The sequence below is a fragment of the Lynx canadensis genome, chromosome D3 (assembly GCF_007474595.2).
Source record: "Lynx canadensis isolate LIC74 chromosome D3, mLynCan4.pri.v2, whole genome shotgun sequence".
NCBI lineage: Eukaryota > Metazoa > Chordata > Mammalia > Carnivora > Felidae > Lynx > Lynx canadensis.
Window position 1 is genome coordinate 69,348,004 of NC_044314.2, and position 22,113 is coordinate 69,370,116.

The 22,113-nt window shown below is 48.2% G+C and overlaps 1 protein-coding gene across 2 annotated transcripts in view; it reads right to left on the reverse strand.

Annotated features, from left to right (window-relative positions):
* Nucleotides 1-9,721: 9,721 nt before the first annotated feature.
* The window catches only part of PITPNB (phosphatidylinositol transfer protein beta), a 64,690-nt gene continuing 52,298 nt past the window's right edge, over nucleotides 9,722-22,113 (reverse strand). The window contains exons 9-12 of one of the 2 annotated variants that reach the window (XM_030335977.1): nucleotides 18,107-18,217; nucleotides 16,370-16,492; nucleotides 12,973-13,058; nucleotides 9,722-11,770 (exon numbers count right to left, since the gene is read on the reverse strand). In XM_030335977.1, coding sequence (XP_030191837.1) covers nucleotides 13,011-13,058; nucleotides 16,370-16,492; nucleotides 18,107-18,217 — 282 coding nt within the window. In that variant the 3' untranslated portion in view covers nucleotides 9,722-11,770; nucleotides 12,973-13,010. The remainder of the gene's footprint in view (nucleotides 11,771-12,972; nucleotides 13,059-16,369; nucleotides 16,493-18,106; nucleotides 18,218-22,113) is intronic. The other variant, XM_030335976.1, reaches the window with a different exon arrangement.

Below are 22,113 nucleotides of genomic sequence, written 5' to 3' on the forward strand. Positions count from 1 at the left end.
AGTAACACCGGGGGTGACGCTCAGGTGATGGGGAGGTCACGTGGCTGGGCTCTGCCCGTGGAGGAGTGAAGGATCCTGGTGCTGAGATCCTGCTGGGGCCAGATACTAGTTCCCACTCCTTTCCCCTTGGCTCAGCTTATTTTCTGGGCTCCCTGGTCCCTGCTCCCCACAACCCCCCCACCCGGCTCCCCAGCCTGGAGATCTCACACATGAGTAAGTCTTCGTGCACAGCTGTGATTGTCTGGGGAGACGCAGACTTAAAAACATTTGAAGGCACTCAGGGATGTCGAGCTGTGACAATCAGGTACAAGGCATCCGGCCTCTTGTTCATTCTGCCTACAGAAGCTCCCAGGACGATCAGGAAGAAACAGCAATCCCGTCTTAGAACGTTCACAGTTCCACTCCATTCCATTTTAGAATTTCTTAGATCTAATTCCTTATTTGTTCATCTTGGGACTTCTAAGGTTTTCATTCCCTTAACTAGAATGTCCTTGATCTCATTTCTAATCAAGTCCATCCCAGAACTTGGAAAAGTACGTGGGAAACAGGTCTGGGTCACTTTCCCTACATGGCTATTGGCTTGTATCTAATTATTCCTCCAGTTTGTTGGAGTGTCGACTATAGGCCAGGCACAGAGCTGGGACTAAGAATGCACAAGTGATCGGGCAGAACCTCTTCTCCTGAGGGTCTCACGGCCGGCAGGGAGGCAAACACTCCACAGAAGTAAACGATGATGGTATCTGGTGCTAAATTCATGCAAAATGTCCTATAAACCACTCTGGTGCCAGGCACACAAGCGAGGAAAACATGGGCTCTGCGGGCACTCGTGGCTCCCTGCCTGGTCCCCAAGTTCAGGTGCGCACCAGAATCACTGCTGGAAACTGATGCAAATGCAGAACCCTGGGCCTGAGACCTCAAAGGTTCTCATTCTGCAGGGCCGGGGTACGGCCCACGTAAGGTGACTGACTGTCCCCATTTGCCCAGACTTGAGGGTTTTCCCCGGGAGACGCAGGACTCCAGCACTAACCCAGCATAATTCTGAGCAAACTGGCACGGTTGGTCTCCCTCGGCCCAGGAGTCTGCATTTTTAAATCTTTTTTTTTTTTTTTAAGTTTTTATTTTTGAGAGGACAGAGACAGACAGAGTGCAAGTGGGGGAGGGGCAGAGAGAGGAGGAGACACAGAATCCAAAACAGGCTCTAGGCTCTGAGCTGACAGCACAGAGCCCGACGTGGGGCTTGAACCCACAGACCGTGAGATCGTGACCTGAGCAGAAGTCAGACGCTCAACCAACTGAGGCCACCCAGGCGCCCCCAGGAGTCTGCATTTTTATTTTATTTTTGTTTTTAATTTTTTTTATTTTAACATTTATTTATTTTTGAGAGTCAGAGAGAGACAGAGCACGAGCAGGGGAGGTGCAGAGAGAGGGAGACACAGAATCGGAAGCAGGCTCCAGGCTCTGAGCTGTCAGCACAGAGCCCGACGCGGGGCTCCAACCCACATGAGATCATGACCCGAGCCGAAGTCGGACACTCAACCGACTGAGCCACCCAGGCGCCCCAGGAGTCTGCATTTTTAAAACGCAACCCCAGGTGATTGAGATGTAGGCGGTCCACAGGGTCTCGTGGGAGCTGACCGGAGGCCCTGAGCCCCAGTCATCCCTGAGGTAGGTGGGGAGTTTTGCACGGGCAAGGGTGGCTGGCCCGGGGCAGGTAATCCAGGCACAGGAGCCGGTCTTGGGTGTAAAGTGCCAGTTGGGTCTAAGCACCCCGAATCTGCTGACCTCGATCCCCTTCAGGCATTCCCAGCGTGGCAGGCTAATGTTGGGGAGAAGCAAAAATGAAAATGGATTGACGAGCCCAACTGGGCGGAGAAGACCGAGCTTGTCGATGAAGCTGAGCCAAATTTCCCGGCGGCCCCTAGCTGGGCACAGCTGAGCTACGGCTTCCGTGAGCTGCAGGATATTTGAAGTAAAGGCTCAACCTTGGAGAAGTATTAATGAAAATGTCACAGGCACTAAAGTCAAAGCAGATGCGAAGCCGGCTACACGGGCAGACAGAGCTGATAAGAAACAGCCCAGGAGAGAACAAAACCTCTTGAGATTAGGTCAAGGGCAGACCAAAAAAAAAAAAAAAAAAAGAAAAAGACATCCGGGGGTCCCCCCATGGCAACTCGGAGGAAGGCTGTCGCTCCTATGAAACAAGCTGACATTTCTGTGCTGCTGTGTTATGTATCGACATCCCGACAGGGCAGCGTTCGGAGGCCTCCACATCGGCAAATAAATATTACGTCTCCATCTTCAGCTAAGCAGAGTTGTGGTGCATTCCTATTACTTCATGTGGATTAACCATCTGGAAGTTGAATCAAGCCACAGAGTAAAGAATGGGATCCAATTTTGCATTCACCAAAATAAGCCGTACTAGTCTCAATTTATGGCAGATGGTTATGCAGTCTCAGCGGGCCAAAAATCTCTCTGCAAAAGAATAAAGTTTATGCCAATTACTGTAATAGGAACCAGCACAACAACTGCGTGGGGTTGACTAAGATCGCACATATCGTCGTACAGCACATAAACCACGGGGGGCCGGGGGAACGATGGGGACCCCAGTTAATTCATTAAGATAACGCGAGAGAATGAGGAGCAGAGTTAGTCATAAAACAGAAATATTTCCTCGCCAAGGATGGGAGGGGATCGGGGTGGAAGGGGCCTCAGCCGTGCTGCGGGCAGGGGCAGGGGCAGGGTGGACGGTCAGTGGTTAAGGGAGACTGTGTGGCTGCTCCACACAAAAGGCACGGGAGGAGAGGGGTTGAATCGGGGCTCCTCGGCTCCATTCACTCCAAACAGATCTGTGGGGCATGGGACTGCGCGGTGGGCAGGCCCTGAGACCACAACAGTGGCGGGTGCTCCTGGCACCTGCCCTTAGGGATGCTGGCCTCGTCGGGCGGTCAGGGGAAGCGTCTTTGAGGACCTGGACCCCGGGCTGAGGTGGAAGAAGGAAGGGGGGGAGGGGAAGGGACTCCAGGCCTAGAGGACACCGTGTGGGCTTTGCTCACGAGATGCCGGATCACAGAGGCGAGGGGCCAGGATGGATGGGGTGGCCAGGCCCGACACGCAGGGCCTCTCGGGCACAGGGAGGAGGTTTGGCTCTGTCCTCAAAGCAAAGATGGAATGACTCAATCAACCTTCCTTTTGGAGCGAGCCCTTCCTGCAGGAAGCGCCGACTCTTTTCAGCTGAGGGCAGCTTCTTGACCTGTGTGTGCCCTAGTGTCCTCAAGGATCGGGAAATGTGAGAACACCCCACTCTCCCCAGGGGCGGTGTCAGGGTGCAAGTGTGGGCCGCAGCAGGGAATGTGCAGGTGGAGGAGAGACCCGCTCTCTCCCCCATGAATGGCCCTGCCTGGGCAAAATGCTGCCGGGGCCGGCACCTGATCAGAGACCAACCTCCACCCAATCAGCACCCCTTACGTGGGAAAGTTTTGTGCCCTAATGAAGGCTGGAGAAAGGATCAGGCGGCTGGTTTGGGGGCACATCAGGCTACAAAAGGAAGTTGCTTGTCTCCTAAAAAATGTTAGTTCAGCTTTTGTACTTGCTTTTAAATGAGTGCTGCTGGCTTAAAGAATGTGGACATTTGGGGCTGAAAATAAGGTGACCAACTGTCCTAACTAAAGCGCAGGGCAAACAAAGTCCTGGCCAAACTAAGCCCAGGACTGTCCCAGTCCAGCCTCCCAGGAAACTCCTCTCTCCTGGGTGAACGGGGATAGGCTGGTCGCCCTCACTGACTACTAGGAGACCAATGAAGGGGTAAATCCGATGCTGCAGAGACTTTCACCCATTACTTACACATTTCCTGTCTCATGGCCACACTCCATGCTGGTGTTAGTACCCCAACCTTCACGGGCAGGACGCAGAGGCTCAGGAGGGCCGAGACTCCTCACTGGCCCGTTGCAGTAAGCGGACGTGGCCGACTCGGAACACAGGCGTCGGACGCCAAAACCCCCTGTCCGGCGTGGCCTCTCAGAGAGACAGCAGCAGCGACCATTAGTAAAACCCAATGGCAGCGGTCGTGGTTGCCAAGCTCCACGTTCTCTGGGGAGGCTGACAAGGAAGGGAACAAAGTTCTTCGCAAGCAACAGTAATCCCCCTGTTCCTCGCCTGGCCAGACGACTCTTGCCGACTCACACAAAGGCCTGAGCAAACACAGGGGCTGCATCCTGGCCAAAAGGCCTGAGCAAACCAGCACTGCATCCTGGTGGCCCAGAGCCAGGGCTGGGCCAGGCTGTCCTCAGTCACCGGTAGAGCACCCCCAGACACACACACACACACACAGCCTGGGGATCGAGAGGACCGACCAGGGTGGGGGAGGTGGGGGGGAGGGTGAATTCCAGGGCGAGTGGGAGAAGCCCCCGCTGGAAGCCTGGGGCTCGCATGTGCGGGGAGCCCGCCAGCCGGAATGCAGGCGCTGACCTCAATCGCACAAGTGGAAAATCTGAGCCTGTCGGGCTCGGAAGGGGCCGGGAGGAATCCTGAAATCCTCCCCCACCCCCCCAGACGGCTTTCTGGCACGCGCCTCGGAAGAGCAGTGAGCTCATGGGCCACCAGATGATCTTATCCCCAGTGATAGAAGGCACTGCTGGGCATTCGCGGACAGGGAAGGGTTCTCGAGGCCTCGCGCATTACAAAAAGAGTTTTCAGTAAGGTTCTCCTGTGAAGTGAAACACTGAAGACGGTTCAGGGGGTCGGGGCGGGGGAGAGCTACCCACAATCCCACCACGTTAACAAAACAACCCCGGTGGCTCCCTTCCAGATGTTCACAGGCCGAGAGATTTCCTGCAGCTGAGGAGTGATTGCAGCTCTGATTTCTCACCTCCACGTTGCAGACATTGTTTGTGTTTCCACACGCATTTCAGAATTATCACTAAATCTCTTCCCCCCCTCCTCGCCCCCCGAGCACTCGGAGGTGGCATGGGTATGGAGAACCACAAACCCTCAATTTTCACAGCACCATCACAGAAACCAAGCAGGAGGGCTGAGAGCAGGGGTGTGTGTGTCGGGGGAGGGAGGGGATGGGGGTGAAGGACTTATAACCAGGAAGCCCTGCCTAAAGAGGCTGCCTCCGTTGGACATAAGGTGCAACATGGGAGCTGCCTGACACCCCAGACCGAGGGGGAAACCGGACACGGTCTAGGAAAAAACGTTTTCTCGGCTCTGGGCTCTGGGCTCTGGGAAGAAATCAGTTATGGAAGGGTGCTCCTAAGTGGTGTTTAAGAACAAAGGGTCCTCAACAGAATTTCTATCATTATGGCGGCTCCTTCCCTCGACCTTTGGTAAATGCCACAGGCATGGGACTCGGCGGGTCCTGAAAGACAGGGGGCAGGACGGGCAGCGGTTAGGAGTGACTCTGGTGCAGCCCCCTGGGTTAGAACCCCGGCTCTGCCGGCCACCTCCAGCCCCCCACCTGTTTGTGTAAATAAAGTTTTATTGGAACCCCACCACACTCACCCGTTTACATTACGTCTAAGGCTACCTCCGTGCTACAAAGGCAGACTTGAGTAGCTGCGACAGAGTCTGCGTGGCCCCAAAAGTCCAACGTATTTACCATACGGCCCTTTAGGGAGAAGGTTTGCCAACGCCTCATCTAAAGAAAGGAACGAGGGGGCCTGTGCGTGGTCTGTGCACGGCTGTTCGGGGCCCGATTCTAAGCCTCCCTCCGGCCTTGCTTGGGAGAAGTCTCTGGTCCTACACGGTGCCTCTCTGGGAATGACATTTTGGAGCGACGGCTACAAAACACTCACAGAACCTCTTGGTAAGGCTGAGTTGTTTCAGGGCTTCCCAGGCCATGGGAAAATGGAGTCGGCGTTGCGACAACATGCCATCAGTATTCCAGGCTGCAGGGAGCCAGCGTGCAACGGGATGCCCAGAGGCGAAGCTTTTGTTTAGCACATACATTAATAAACACTGTAAGCCACTCCTCCGTTCCACTTCATGAACCTCCCTCAGTCTGCAGCGCAAGGCAATTCCGCCATCGACTGATTAGCAGGTGGTGTCAGAATATATAAGGGATCAACGAGGCAGAGGCATGTCACGGTGCTTTACTGCTTCTCAGAAATTCCAGGAGTAAACAGAGTCGACCCAAGGTCGAGTGTCACGGACTCTGGGAAACAGGGCTGATTTTCTGGGCAAGGGCCCGGCTTTACCGCGCCCCATTAGGGGGTCACGAAGCCAAGCTCTGGTTAACCTGTCCGCAGTGGTATCCAGAGAGCCAAATCTCAATCACGGAAAACGTGGAGGGCATCTGTGAGCTTTTCCAGGGGTGTAGCATTTAGCTTAGCGGCCACAGATGGTATTTCCTGGACGACAGACGACAGACAGTGATGTTAAAACATGCCAGTTGAGAAGTTTAGCTAAGCAGCATTATCTTCGCTGTATCCCGAACACCAACAGCTTTTGTTAGCGCGTCACAGCTCTGCCCTTCAACTTTCAGTTGGTACCAGTTGGGAGTCTGATGGCAAACAACAGCAACTGTCTTCCCAGGCTCAGCTCTTTCTGTGGACGACATCCACACTACGCAGAGCAGACAGCAGCTCAGTCCCTTCCACCCGTGCCTGACCATCCAACGGCCACGAGGCAGAGGAGTATCGTGGGCCCCACTTTACCAACAGCAGAATGAGCCTCTCGCTGGTCATGCGCTTTGGCTGCACTGGTCTCCTGGGCCTCTGGGAGCCACGCGGGTGTCGGAACAGGGGTGCGGCACCGTCCAGGGTCTTCTAGAAAAGTCACGTCCAGCACAACCTGATTAAGGGTATGCGTCCGTGCTCTAGACCAGAGCTTGGCAAACTACGGTGTCAGCGGCCAAATCAAGCCGGCTGCCTATTTGTGTAAGTAAAGTTTTGTCAGAACAGACACACAGATTTGTTTACAGACTGCCGTGGCTGTTTCTGCGTTGCCAGCGCAGAGGAGAATGGCTGTGATACGCCGCATGACCCTGTAACGCCTAAAATGGTCACCACCCAGCCTTTTGCAGAAAGCTGACGGACCCCTGCGCTAGATAAGAGGGTGGCTCATCAGAGCACAGCCTGGACTAGGCCGTATGAGAGGAGCAGGATTTCACAGGCGTTCGTAAGCACTTTTGAGACTCGGTGACCAACTAGGGTACCTGGCTCGGGCAGCGCCGTCAGTGATGCAGGTCACGGACAGAAGAGCATACATCTGGGAAGAGGAGGACAGACGCGGATTTGGCCGAAGACTCCTGGAGGTGCAAGTCGACCAAAACTCCGGTTTAGAGGGCCGAAGAGAGGAGGAAACGTGGGCCTGGAGCTCCCTCCTCTGTCCTCTTGCCACACTCACTACCGTCAGCTTCCAGAACTACCACCTCCTGTGGCAGCTAGCTGCCACACTTTCATTCTCCGAAGGGCAGGAACCGGAGCGTACGGGTTTGGGGGCTGCGCTCCCCTCCCCCCAAGGGCTCCAAAGGGACCCTTGCACAGGGCGGGCGGGCATCTGCTGTGGGCAGACTGGGAAGTCTCAGAGTCCAAGTTCTCACAGGGAAGGAGGCAACAAGGGACAGGGTGGGGCGGGGGACGGCTGTGGCCCCTGCCCGGGCTGAGGTCCCGAGCTAACCTGGGATGCAAACCATCCAGGCACAGAAGATGAAGCGTCAATTCCCCGATTAGGGCAGCGTGGAGCCTGCAGGTGCCAAGCGAGGGGTGAGGACTGCTGCGGAGACCACGCCAGGGTGAAGGCTGGCTGCACGGAGACCAAGTGGTTTTCTCAGTGATCCCCCAGGAAGAGAGTGGGCATCTTCTCAGCTCTTGTTCCCTGTCCCTTGAACACGGGACACACCGGAGCCAAGCCAGAGAAAGGCGACCGGTGGGCAGCCGACGCTTTTCAAGGCTTCCGTGACTCTCAGGCTGCCAGGGCTGGGAACCCCTGGTTTACATACACGAGGAAGCCAGGAAGCAGTGGAGGCAAGCAGTTCTGAATTCCTTAAACAACAGGCTGACAACATGGCACTTCCAGAAGGAAGAAAGGGCCGGGCATCAGAGCACCAGGGGCCTCCAGCTGCCGAGCACGGCTTCAAATGCTCAGCGTGGCCTCAGATGACACGGCCTTGTGAGAGGCAGCTCTGGAATAACTGCAATTTCTACTTTTTCCCCATCCAATCTGGTTGAAGAACTGGTTTTGAAGAGACCGGCTGTTGCTTAACATTTCCAAGTCAGAGGACATAACCTCAAGTGACACTGGCGGGGTTCCCGGGAAGCACTGTGTCGGCAATAGATGCCCCGAGCTCGGAGGGACAATCTTCAACCTGTCCCCTAGCATCTTCCCTCCCTCCCCCGACCGCGGTAGTCTCCAAAACTACACTTGCCAGTGTGGACAACCTGAAAAAACTCAGAAGTCCTAAAACACTGTAACATTCGGTGGCTCTCATGATATCAGATCTCAGGGTCTAAGAACAGGCAGAACTTTCTCCTTCCAAATGGTCAAGAACAGGGAATCCCACACTGACCCCGTCGGTGCAGCTGCTGAGAGATGAACAGAGCAACCGTCAGTGAAGTGTCTCTTCCTTCCTCAGAGACGTCAGGAGGAGGCTGGGCTGCGAAACCATCCAGCTTAGCAAGTTGGCCAGGGGAGAGAGAGGTGAGCTTTGGAAAAGCCAGGTGTTGGGTCCACAGTGATTTCAGATCAACCAGGAGGGAAATGAACGGAAGAAGAAGGGAGCGATCACACCAAAGAGGGTGCACCACATGCTCGGGGATGCAACGCCTCAGCTGACCCTCAGCACTCTGCAGCTGGGCGCTCCAGGGCTCAGCGAGCGGCCGGGAGGGGTGCGCCTGACCCCAGGCCCGCTGTTGGCAGCACTGGCCCGAGAGCGGCACTCTGGGCTCCTCGGGCCCCGGGCACCTGCTCAGCTGCCTTGAACCCGAACGTCTGCTTTGTCGTCTGTACGAAGCGGGCGAGGTCTAAGCGCTCTCTCCGTTATTGCACCGAGCTGTAATCAGCTGTGCACGTGCCTATCTCCCACGCCGGGCTGTGGCATTTACTCCCCTGGGTGCCTTCACTGAGCCCTGCCGCTCAGCATCCTGAACGGCAGACCGGCCCCACGAGTGCAGACACGAAGTCTGAGACAACACACTAAGAAGGTCACCTCGGAAAAGAACATTCGGAAACATAACACTCTACATGCATCCACGCGTGTGGCCGGCCACCTCTGCTGACGCTGAGCGGCTCTAGAGTGTAAGGCGAGACCACGGGAAAATAGCTGCGAGGCACCCAGAAACAGGAGAGTGGAAATGGCGAAGTCCTAAGAGAGTTTGTGAAGCACTGCCCCGAACCAAAAAGCCGCCATCTTGAAACCATCAGACTGATGACAAAATCTTCACTGAGTGCTTTTGGAAATACTACGCGTTCTCCGTATTTATCCCCTTGAAATGTACTTTTTAAAGAACCTCGGAGACCAATAATAACCCTTCTTCAGTTTACTGCTTAGCTTTTAAAGGCAGAAAATTAAGAAACCAAACCTAACAGTTCAATGTGGCACAGGCACATTTCAAGAACGAGTTTGCAGTGAAAAATTAAAAAAAAAAAACCCACATCTTTTCTTTATTTTTCCCAGAGTGGTAGTGCCGCAAATTAGAGAATTGTTGAGAAAACGGCAGAGAAGTGGTCCACGGTGGTCTGAACCAGACGGGGCATCAGGGAAACAACCACTCAAGCACACAAGTGGCATTTTGTGATCAAATTTATTTTTTGTTTAAATTTCATTTACTTTGTTTTACTGTAATTTACACAAGAGACTGCCAAGTAAACTAGATATTTTACATTCACCACGCATTCCCTCAAATCTCCACAGTTGTTAGAAAAACATTAGAATCCATGCGCTGGGCTCTCATTTCCATGTGCGCCCCAGCTCCCGGTGATGCTACAGAGAGTTAAGTCCGTTAAAAGGAGAGGGCGAGACTCTTTATTTCACAAAATTAGCAATAATCTTCCTTGCACCAAACACTTTGCAGACAAAAATGATTATGCTTTGACAACACCTATCTTACAACAGTGCCCAGAGAGTAAACATCAGTCTTGATCCTGAGTACACGGAGGACATATGCAACGTGGGGTCCGTAGCCAAGGCTAACAGGGCATCGTGGGTGTGGCAGTGATCCTAAACACCCTGGTCCGAGTCACTGCCACCACCTCGGTGGGGACACAGGGCGTGTGGGCAAACGAGAAGCGGGGCGGGCAGGACTGTCAGCAAATCAGATTACAAACTGATATGACCACAGGGGCCGGTGTGCTGTAGGAGGGACGAGAGGTTAAAGAAGACGGTTTGTGACCGGAAGGCTTCAACAATATCATTCTAGTCAAGCTTCCAGGACTGACAGGAGAAAACGGGTTTGGACAGAGAAAGCTGATAAAAATCTTACCTAGCTTCATTTCCTTTTTTAAAGAAGGAAGAAGGAAGAAGGAAGAAGACAAGGTGGCCGAGGCTGCTAACCAGCATGTTCGTGACGCTTACTCGTGACGGGTTCCAGTGGCGCCCTACTAGACAGCACCTCTAGTGAGGGCTAGGCCCTCAGCAGGGCCTCGGCCTAGGAAGGTGTGTGGACAGGCCAGTGCTGCCCCCCCAATTCCTCCCTCCCTCCCTGCTGTCTCAAAGGCGCCTTCTCTCTTAGGGTGTATTTCAATATGAAAAGAGCAAACCGTCATCACTATCTGTGTTCTACCTCGTAAGCTGTGAGGAATCGAGATCATTTGCATAGTTTCCAAGCTCTAATTTCAGAAAACAGTCATTCCAGAAACAAGACTCTGCGGAAATGCTCTACTTCCAAGTTTTCCTGCAGCCTACAATGCTATTAATTTCTTCATCAATTTCTTTGCTTGCCTAACAGGAGCCTGAAAATTGTATAGTGTTTATTATAAATCACAAGCCGTCATCTCCATTTTTGCTAGGTTTGATGTAGAAAAATACTTGAAATTTAAAATACAAAAATCCAATAAAAACCGGAACTTTTTTTTTTTTTAAAACGATTTTTCCCTCAGGGCAAACAAGTTAAAAATTGGCAGGTAACTACACTCCTTACTAACAGACATTGTCCAATTTGAATTTAAGATAATAACCATCCAGAAATAAATCGGTATAAATACATTCAGAGTTTACATTCCAGATTCATTGGAATACCAAAAGATGTTGAATAAATTTTTCTGTGGGAGTCTGTTGCTTATGAGACTAAAATAAAATTTTATAAGAGACGGATTTAAAAGAACAGAAAAGTAATAAAAGGCTATGTTGTGTGTGTATACACACACACACACACACACACACACACACACACACACACACACATATTGGTCCACAATTCGACATTTATGAAACATACCAGCTAGTATTACATTGCAGTCAATTTGTCCATTAATGGTATTACTCTGATAATTATTAAAATCTGTTCCAGGTATATATATTGAAAATATTTTCTTTTGCATTCTTGCTGAAGATAGGTACAGTACTTTGGAGAAATTGTACTAATCCCTTCAGTATGTTTGTATGTACATATATACACGTGTGTGTGTTTTGATCTGTAGCTCTACATGCGTCTTATATACAGCTACAGACATACACACACAAACATATATACACACGTGGTTGGGAATCTGTGCACGTGAGTACATAATCACAAGCACACGTCTGGGAAACGTCAACACTGCAAGATACTGGTCAGATTCTTCTTCACTCATCACTGGCTGCACTTGTTCCCCTCACTTGACCTTGATTACGTAACTGTAAGAAAAGCGAAAGACAGTGCCATGTGTTAAAATACAGAGACACACAAAAAAATGTTATCATCTTGTCACACATTCTCTGGGGCGGGGGGTGGGGGGGATCCTCAACACGGCAAAACTTCTGGCAGAAAATGTACCCCACATACTACATTTTAAAACTTTAATCTCTTGAAGATTTTGGTCTTACTAATGGTATAACATCTTGTTCCATCAGAGGGAAAATAAATTGCAAGTGGAAATAAGTCACAGAACTTAGAACTTAACAAAAGTAACCATAACTTAATTTTTTTTTTTTTTTTTTTAATGAACACTGAATTTAAACAAAGGGCTCTGGAGGAATCCTGGCAGAGTTCATTCATTCTTATTTGTACGACTACTTCTGTTCATGACTGAATACTTCATTTCTCCCGTGTTCAATAACTCGATAATTCGAGAGCAGGGAGCCCATGTGAGGGGGCAGCAAAGAGCCACAGTGAGTGAGGAGAGTGTTTTAATCTTGTTCTTTTCCTCAATAAACGTTATAGTTCAATAGTAACAACTGATGATTTGTGTTTACTCACACTAGTTTCAGTACGTGGGGGAGATTTTGAGGCTCTTTTCTCCCCCTTGAGGAAAATCTCTTCTCTGGGTGTATAGATTTGTGTTAGGGAAATAAGGCCGTAGAAATATTTTATATTACAGTGAAAACCAAAGTGTATTTATACATATTAAAGCTAACTATAAAGGTTAACTAAAGATTCAACATGATGGAAGACATCCAGATGTTCAGAAAAAATTTCAGCTACAAGGAATCACCGAGGTTGGCCTTTATGGTATGGGACGAAGGAGCTCTGGTTTAAGATGTTTTTACATATTTCCTTACTAACCACATATGATCCTATTGAGAAATAGGTCAATTAAGTGGCCATCAATGAAAAATCAGCTGGCTTCTAGGATAACACTACGGTATGCCGGGCAGCTGGTGTGTGTCTGACCCTAACACTAAGAACTGGAGATGACTACATTCAACCTGCTCCCACAGATAGAACTCTTACAGAAGAATAACTCAAGTGTTCCATGTCAATCTCGAACATATGTATCTCTTTTCAATTCTAAAAATTAAACCACATTGAACACTTAGTCTCTGCTCAGCAAGTTAACTACCCATTACCAAAAAGGTACTGGTTTTTAAACATTCTTTTTACCCGGGTCTTCACTTACACAGTTTGATATTGTCTCTGACCCTACAGGGGACTCATCTAGACATCAGCAGCCGACGTGCCTCGGACGGTACCCTTCTTACGCATCTAAACGTAAAATAAAATCATGAGCTGCCAAAATCACAGACTCTAAATTGGGTTAGTAAGCAGGGGGAGAAAAAAAGATCTAGGAAAGATTGTGAATGACCACTGCCTATTTATAACCACATCCACATGGAGAATGAAGTTCTGAGGCCCCTCCAGTAACACTGATCTAAGGAAAACCCTGCAAAAGGCTTTTCTTGTAACAGCACACACACAAAAAAATGTGTATCTATTCTTGAATCTAGGAAACGGAAGCCTGCAGACTGATGATGTGGAATTATCAAAGACGGCCAAGGGTAAATGAACTGTTCACCAATACAATGTGAGAAAATGCCCTGATGGTCTGAGTCATATGTTCATAGTCCCTAGACCAGACAGGAAGCCATGAGGGGTGGCCACCTCTGCTGCTTCTGAGACCAGAGTCCCTGACAGGAGTTCTTTATGGGAAGTTTATTTATAAGAGGGAGGACAAGAGGAAGAACAAGTGAGCATAGGCACAATGTATGAGAAACAAAGAAGGACATAAGGACACATCAGAAAGGACAGGCATTCATTACAGTAGCCTACGGACAATTTTTAAAAAACTCAATGAGAATCAGAAAAGAGCGGACAGAAAAGGAACAGATGTAATAAACACACTTCTGCAAGTAAGTCAACACTTCTCCCCGACCCCCAGAAGTGCCAGTTGTGAAATACAAGCACAAAGTTCACCCCCAGCACTTCTTCAGCAGCTAAGCCTAACCCCGCACTTCTCTTCAGGATTCCAGGCAGGGGCATTCCTGTCATGCCTAAGCTCTCAAGATGCAGTTCCTTTTCTCCCGGGCCAAAACCCATTTGAAAGAAATCCAGGTCTTAAAATATTTGTGAATTAAGAAGAGAATTATAATGTATCAAACTCCATCGTCAGGTGTCAGGGAAACAGGACGTCAAGAAAAGGGGAAATCCCTCTGTGGTGATGAGGACTCGGCAACCTCAAGCCCCACCGTGAGGCAGGTGCTTTCTGGGTAGGCGCTTTGGCCTGCAGGCACGATGCCGCCCAGAGCCTGAAGACGCTCACAAACCAACCGTAGGGCTCAAAGCAACAGCAACGCGATGCGGAATAAAGCATTCCCCGATGACCCACAGCAAAATAACTTAAATGGGATTTTACGTGACGATGATCAGCATATAATGCTGAAATTGCCTTAAAACGTTTTTGCAATATTTAACAAAGAAACTGCCACGTCCCCCAAGCCCTGAACCAGCAAGAGACTTCTACCGACGTCATGTGGGAATCCGTCAGTCTGAGCCGTACAGGCACGACAATGGTATCTTCGGATAAATGGGGCTTCTGTGTAACTACGCATCTACCTTATGGACCCGCTTGGAGAAGCAAGAAGCTGAGCCTGCAAGGCCCATGGCAAGAGGTGGGAGCGGGCACCTCTACCTCCTGGTCAGGGCACTCACTGTGAGTACACTGGGACTGCTCTGATTTCTGCTGTCCTGACACTGAACTTGGCAAGGAAGGGAAGAAGTCCCTGCCAAGTTCTGTCTTGGGGTTCAGAGCTCAGACCACAGAGGGCTTCACCCCTCACCCTTCAACCATGACCTCTTCTCCTCATGTTCTGGACAGTCCTTGCAACATAAAAATGAAAACCAAAAGCGAACCTCCGTCTTAAGGGCTCAAATTAAGAAAAACAGGTTTTATCCGAGCGCTGGTAAATCCTTTTTGAAGATACCAAGGCTGTGCCATGAGCTTAGTGAGAATGAATGTAATCATGCTGCTTTCTTTTTTAACGTTCAGCTGAGTCTAGCTGCCCAGAGGGGCTGGAGACAGGGCTGGCAGGTGTCTCTGGAGCACATGGAGGGAGCAGAGCCAACCAGGGCAGGGGAGGAGGGACCAAAACTGGGTGCTGGTAGGAGTGCTTCTTAGAGAAGGGCATTGGACTCTTGAAAACAGGAAGACAGAAGTGGGAGAAGGGCATGGGGAATAAAAGGGGGGCAAGTAAACCATGGTTTACTCTTGGCTGTTTAAATATTTAGGAACCAGCCTAAAAATAAGGGGGAGAGGGACAGTCCTCCACACTTGCCATTCTACCACCCTACTTCCAAGACCCAGAACTGAAAGTCATACTCTCAGTGTGAGAAACGGAGGCAAAAGAGGTTTCTATTGTCTGGCCTAGAAACCGAACTCCAATTTACAATGTTGTCTCCATGGCAAAACAGTTTCCAAATTCCAAAAAATCAACTTAAAAACTTTTGGAACAAAATCCATTCATAAACTGGAGACTGCTGAAAGTTTACTTTCTGTATAAGATAAGGTTAAAACATTTTATTGCCTTATAAAGAAAATATGTCCTAGTCCTCTCAGAAGGTTTGTATAAAGCTAATTAGAAGCAGATCTGCCGTAATCACCAAAAGTAAGCAATTTTAAACACAGATTCTTTATGATGCTGTGTGCCAAATAGATTTCCTTCTGTGCCAAAGAACCTGATTTGCTGCCACTCTCCTGTGATTAAGTGGAGGTCCTGCCTCACACACAAGCGTCTGTCAAACGCTCCCGCCTTCAGGGCTTCCAAAACTAGGACCGCTGGCGGGACTCTGGACGACTGCATAGAAACCACCAGCCCATCCCGGACATTCCTTGGGCTCACGTCCCCCAAGAGGGCCTTACTTTCAACTGAAAAGCAGCGTGGCCCAGAGCAAAAGCAGAACCAGACACTTCTAAGAGGAAGTGGGAAGAACCCATCCCTGGAAGAAAGGGGGCGCTCACGCGCTGCAGGGTCTGCCCTGCCCGCTGGGGCTGGGCAGGAGCTGGGGCAGGCTTTAACTGCCAAACAGGGCTGGCTGACCTCCAGCCCAAGCATCACCCGAATTTCTGCCTAAAGCTTGCTAAAGAGCTAAGGATTAAGTGCTAGCTGTGGGAGGGAATCTCTGGAATGTGTGACAATATGGCTAGCCTTATCTGACAGTGATAACAAAATGAGCCAAAGGCAACTTGGTCTGATAAAGTGAGTGTCTAAAAGGACTATGAACCAGGTCCCATCACAGAGAGCTGATGCATGACAAAGTATGAAACCACTGGGCATTTTACAGGTACAAACTCCAAGTCCATAAAGCTCTAGTCTACTTTCATGGAAGATGCTCAAATAAAGAGAAATCAGAACATGCAAAAGGATGTTAGTGTCTAAGAAACCCAATTCTGATGGAGGTATGTATATATTTAAAAATGGCCTGTAATGACACTCTTCTTAATTCTAAGTCTACACTTACTAATAAGCACATACATAGTTAGAAAGGGGAAATAAGAGTTTCCACAGAGTGGGAAGTCTTACTGTTTCTAGTTCTTTCTGAGTTTCATCCTCCATTCTCCTAATGTCTTCCATTGTCAGATCAATCCACTTGTCAATCCAACAAAAAAGTTGGCGATGAAAGTTCGTAAATATCCTTTTTTCTTGCTTTTAAAACAAAGAAGAAAAGTAGTATAAGATGGCAAAAATAGAAGATTAGTAACATATTAACTTTTACATCCCAATTAACCCATGCAATCTACATATACTTGGAAAAGACCACTGTGTCTTTTGTATCATTTTGTAAAACAAAAGAAAAAGAAAAATCTCCCTGTGAAATGTGAAATCTCTCCCTGCAAAGGCAGCACAACATGTCAGGAACTGAAAAAAATGTGATGTGCACGTTGTGATCCAACATAAACTCCCGCTAGACGTGGTCTATTTGTACCTTTTTCTAAATCTGGTGACCAAGGGTCAACTCGATTTCTTCCGCTATAAAACAATACATGGTCATTCTTAACTTCTCTGCGATTCAAAGAATATTGTGAGGTTGAATATAATGTGTACGGAAACAAAAGAATCTTGGGTTCTTTGGAATAAGACGTTTATTTAAATTAAGGATTATTACATACTCTCCATCAATTTTTCTACTCTAACGTTACTCTCACTCTCTATAAAAAAAACCATACATTTAATGAGCGGTTTTAATTGCTACGTTATTTAAATGTTACTAAAATTTCCCAAGAAGAGAGAAAAGCTCACTGAACAAAAACAGTACTTTAATACTTTTGGACAATCTTCAACTTTAAAATTTCTTTCCATGAACAGAAGGGACTTCATCAATTACATGTGTGACGAACTAGATTGTTAATCTATTACTATGATCCAAGAGGAAGGAAGGAAGCCAGTATTTACAGAGTGCCTACCATGGGCCAGCTGCAAGCAGGCCCAACAGTAATCACAGTGTCCAGCACATTAGGACCCTTTTTTAAAAAAAAATGTCAGAGTGGTTACAGCTAAAAAGTAGAAAAATTATGGTAGGACAGATACAACCATTTGTGGATTCAAAGGTCTAACAGGGTTTCTTTATAATGATAATAGAAGAAATAGTCACACTACAGGAAAAGTAAACACCAAAGAAACTTTCCATATTTCTTATGTGTTTACAACATGTGTGTTTCTTTATACAGCTGCAATTTTCTCCTCCTTCTAGATCAAAGTGTCCATGTTACTTTCACTTTAATAAAGACAACATACGAAAGAGGTAATTAGGATTCGGGTCCTCAGATTCTGTCACCCTAGGTTCAGAGTGTAACTATTCCCAGTAAGGACCTCTAAGAAGACCTCCCACGAGAAAGTGCCAAGTACGTAAGAAAGTGTGTGTCGAGAGAGAGAGAGAGGTTGTGGAGGATGTGAGCGGGGAGCCAACTGAGGTCGGACAGAGGAGCCCCTCAGCAGGCAAGGCCTGGCCTCTCCCTCCAGCCAGTGCCAAGACCCCAGGAACCCTTGGGGACATGCTGTACACGGAGAGGGCTCTCTGTGAAAACAGCTGGGCAAACCATCGGGAAAGCATGTTGAACAAAACACGGCTACGCTCCTCCCCAAAGAAGGCTCCTTAAAACCTGCTGGTATCTGTCTGCTGTTTCTAGGCAGAAAAGGGTAGAAAGGAATTATACAGAGACAATAACTGTTACCTAATAAGCGAGAAAAAGACATGGTAACAGAAAATATCCCACTAATAGCTACCTAAATTTAAGTCTCCGCATTTTGAACAAACGTTACCTTCTGAATGAAGTTTTCTACTTTGCTTTGCAGTCCCCACCACTTGAATTTGATGGTCACCAGCTTATAGGCACACATCTGAGGGCAGTCAGAGTTGTTTGCCAGCTCCTTCTAGATGACGAAAATTGAAAAGGAGAAATCGTGACTTCAATATTTGTTTTGATGAAAAGTGACCGTTGTGGAGTGACATCACAGACACAGGTGAAGAAAAGTACAATCTCACATGGGTTTAGTTTAGGTATTTGGAAACTCGAAATCATTTTAGCAAAAGCAGCAGTATTCCCCTGCTGCAAACCCTCCTTCCACAGATGAAGTTACTTCTTGGCTCTACAGTTTAATAGGTGCACTGTTCTGCCTCAAATTACACTGTTCAGATTTTCTATTAAATACCAAATTCTATCCACGTCGTATCAGTAGTGAGCTTTAATACATAAGGGTTCACCTAACGCCATTACTGCACCGTCCCCATGGATGTGGTGAGGCACAATAAAGAACGATCAGGAAGTTTAGCCGTCTTCTGTGTCTTTCTAATGCTGGCATGTGGAGTGGCACTGTTTATTAACTGAGGTATTCTCACTACAAGGGGGACCTGAAAAGGGATGCGGCAAGCAGGAAAAACGGTCTACAATTACCAAGTGTTTGACATCCCGGCTTGAATTTGTACAAACGGTCACACCTCATAGTTGAAATGGCACAGTCAGGGAATCAAATCAAGAGTTGTTAGGGTAAAAAGGTGGTGGTGGGGGGGTATTTTTTTTTTTTTTAAAGGAGCAAGGGAAAGAAATGAGGGGCTATCTGGATGGAAAGAGACTAAAGAAGTATATAATGTCTATAATTTACTTTCAGAAAACGTTAAAAAGCAATTAGAATTTGGAACCTTAGATTATGTCACCCTAGGTTGAGCCAAAAAACTTTTAAATATGTACTTGTGTCGAGAGAGGGGGAGAGGGAAGGAGGGGAAGAGAGGGAACACAAAGATGGTGAAGCATAACAATGGCCGAACCTAGGTACAGGTGCTCACTGTTAGACGCTTTCGGTTTTTCGGCTAATTTTGAAATTTTCATTGTAAAAATAAGGCAGGGGATTGCAATCTATGGTTACTACTGCCCGTTTCTGTGAAACTTAGCACAGGCTTCTGCCTTACCAAGTTCAGGATGCTCACGTGTTTATTCGGGGGGAAGGGTTAAGTAGTGGGTGAGCCAGGAGCTCACGTGGGTCTCCCAAGGTGTGTGTGCAGGAGCCCGAGACAGTCCTGGGCCGACCCAGAAGAGCGCCTGGGACGGGCTCACGGTAGCGAGCAAAAGCAGACACGGTCCCGGCTCTGGGGCTCCCAGTCTGTATGGAAAGCAGGCAGGTATCAAAGAATCACAGACTGCAGGCACGGACAGGGGAAAGGGCCATTCTGTAAACTCTCGGGCCAGGGCTGGTGCACCTGCAAGACAAACGCTACGTCTCAGGACCCCTGTGGGGACTCAATCAGGTGGTGCGAGCCCCGTGCTTAGCTGGGGGAACTCAAGGGCTTACCACATATTACTTCACTCTCTTATTCTTTCATAGAGTAGGGATTACCAGTTTTAATTTGCAAACAACTTTAGATAATGTTTCTCCAAAGAGTACAAGGTCATGTGGAACACCGTGGGGGCCCTTTTTATAAAAACGGGATGGCCAGGTGAAGAGATGAAGCAGTCTTTTAGGGGTTCCTCCCCCTCATTCACCACTGCTCTCAGCTTCACGCCACATTCAGGACATCACGACGCCAGCATCGGTCACACCGTGTGCCACGGTCCCTTCTTGTCAGCTGCAACCCATTCGTACATCCCACTTTCAGTACGTCCACTGTGTGTAGCCAGTATTCGTTCCATGCAGCCATCATGTACACAAATTCGAAAAATGACGAATTCCTAGGTCATATTCTAAAACCTCAAAATGATTCTTCATTTAAGCAATCACAGCACCAGACCACATTTCCCCCCAGATCCTCAGTTAACGTTCCAGTCTCAAATGCATTCTAAAGATAGGATAGATGGAAAAATTCTATCTTGGTATTATTAATATGACTCCAAAGTTCTACAGAGTCCTGCGTGATTGATCAACTTCTCTCAGAAAATCTCTTCGGTTGTAACATTTCATCTCATTAATGAGCTGGTACAGGGGTTAAATCGGTGAGGTACCACCACAAGCGTTTAAATAAAAACACGATATACAGCAAACTGTCCTGGTGTGGGTGAATTCTATGTTAACAGAAGAACTTGGCTGGCTGAGCTCTACTTCCCCATGACTTCCCTCCCATAAAACAGAGCACTAACATCATAATTCAGCAGGGATGCGTATGTACACACCCACACGTATCCGATCCCATACACTTTATGAACAGGTTTAATTCGGCAAGTATTAAGAGGGTGCCACTTACAACCCCATCTGTGCTAGGTGTTGTAAGAGGACACAAAAGCGGCCGGGAGAGAGGAGAGTAATTACGTGTGCACAAATAACGACAAAACCACTATCCTTGGTGCTAAGGATCTCTGCCAGAAGGGACACCCTTCTGTCGCTGTGGCCCCGGCCTGAAACATATTTGCAGTTCCCCCTCCCTAGCCTGCAGACCCCACACACTTCAGCTGGGCTCCTGTATGTGGAACTAGCCCAGCAGCCTTCCACAAGACATAACTAGCTTCTGAGTGCCCAGCCTCACCGAGACTATCACACGGCTGGTCTTTCAGAGATCGTTTTTTTTCAGTAAGCAATGAGCCAGTATTGAGGTACTCTCTCATTCAACAAGCATCACTGAAAGCCTTCATGATGAAACACAATTTGAAGAAAACATGAAGAATATAGTATTTAAAATTATTGGGGCGCCTGGGTGGCTCAGTCGGTTAAGCGCCGACTTCAGCTCAGGTCACGATCTCGCGGTCTGTGAGTTCGAGCCCCGCATCGGGCTCTGCGCTGATGGCTCAGAGCCTGGAGCCTGCTTCCGGTTCTGTGTCTCCCTCTCTCTCTGCCCCTCCCCGTTCATGCTCTGTCTCTCTCTGTCTCAAAAATAAATAAACGTTAAAAAAAATAGTTAAAAAAAATAAAATTATGAAATACACCTGCTAAACAGTAGCCTTAGACTAGGAGTAAGGGGATGTGGGCTGCAGTTCCCATTATGCAAAGTAACTTCCTATGTTAGGTGGGTAGGATCCTTAACCTCTCTGGGCCTTGCTTCTGCCAGTAAAAGGAAACACTGGGCTCAACTTTTCGTCTTCCACTGATGCAACGCTAAAAGGGTCAGTGAACTTAGTTCCTCCAGGGTCAGGGGCGGCACATGTCCTTGGCATTCAGTGGCTTAAGACTTCCTATAATTTTGCATTTTATTCCATAATGGGCTTAGCAAAATATCCTCCTGCCTATGCACTTGGGCTGAATCGCCTCTCCGGCTAAGAACCTCTGATGCACCACTGATTAGCCCTAAGATACCTTCCAGACGGAACATTCCAAGGCCCTATTAATTATGGGCTGCTGATAGCTTCGTTCGGAAACTCCAAATCACTGGACACCTTAGTGTGCTAAATGAAAACCTTGGGTGTTTCCAGGAGAACACCGACTCCTCAGAATTCTACCATTTTATAAAAACGGCAGGAGGAAGCATGGTTCTAATTAAGGGGTAAGCGGAATTTAACACAAATATGCTTATACCACACTTGGGCTCCAAGAGCAGAGAATACACACATGACTCCAACAATTACCTAAGTTTGTTTCTCACACGGTTTCTAGTGACTCTGGCAGTCTGCTCAAATCAATTAAAGGAATAGTGGTAATTTACAAACAGTGATCTATAATATTTAGTTTAAGTCATGGGACAAAATGAACCCATTCTCCAAACTATCTTCCTCAGACCTAAAATATACATTCCAGTCTCATCTGCTTTTTTTGTTTTTCCATACAACTTACAAGTGATTAAAAAAAAATTTCACAGAATATGTACAAGTTAAAAAACAAGTCAATGAAGAGCCTGCTGCCTTTATTTCTTA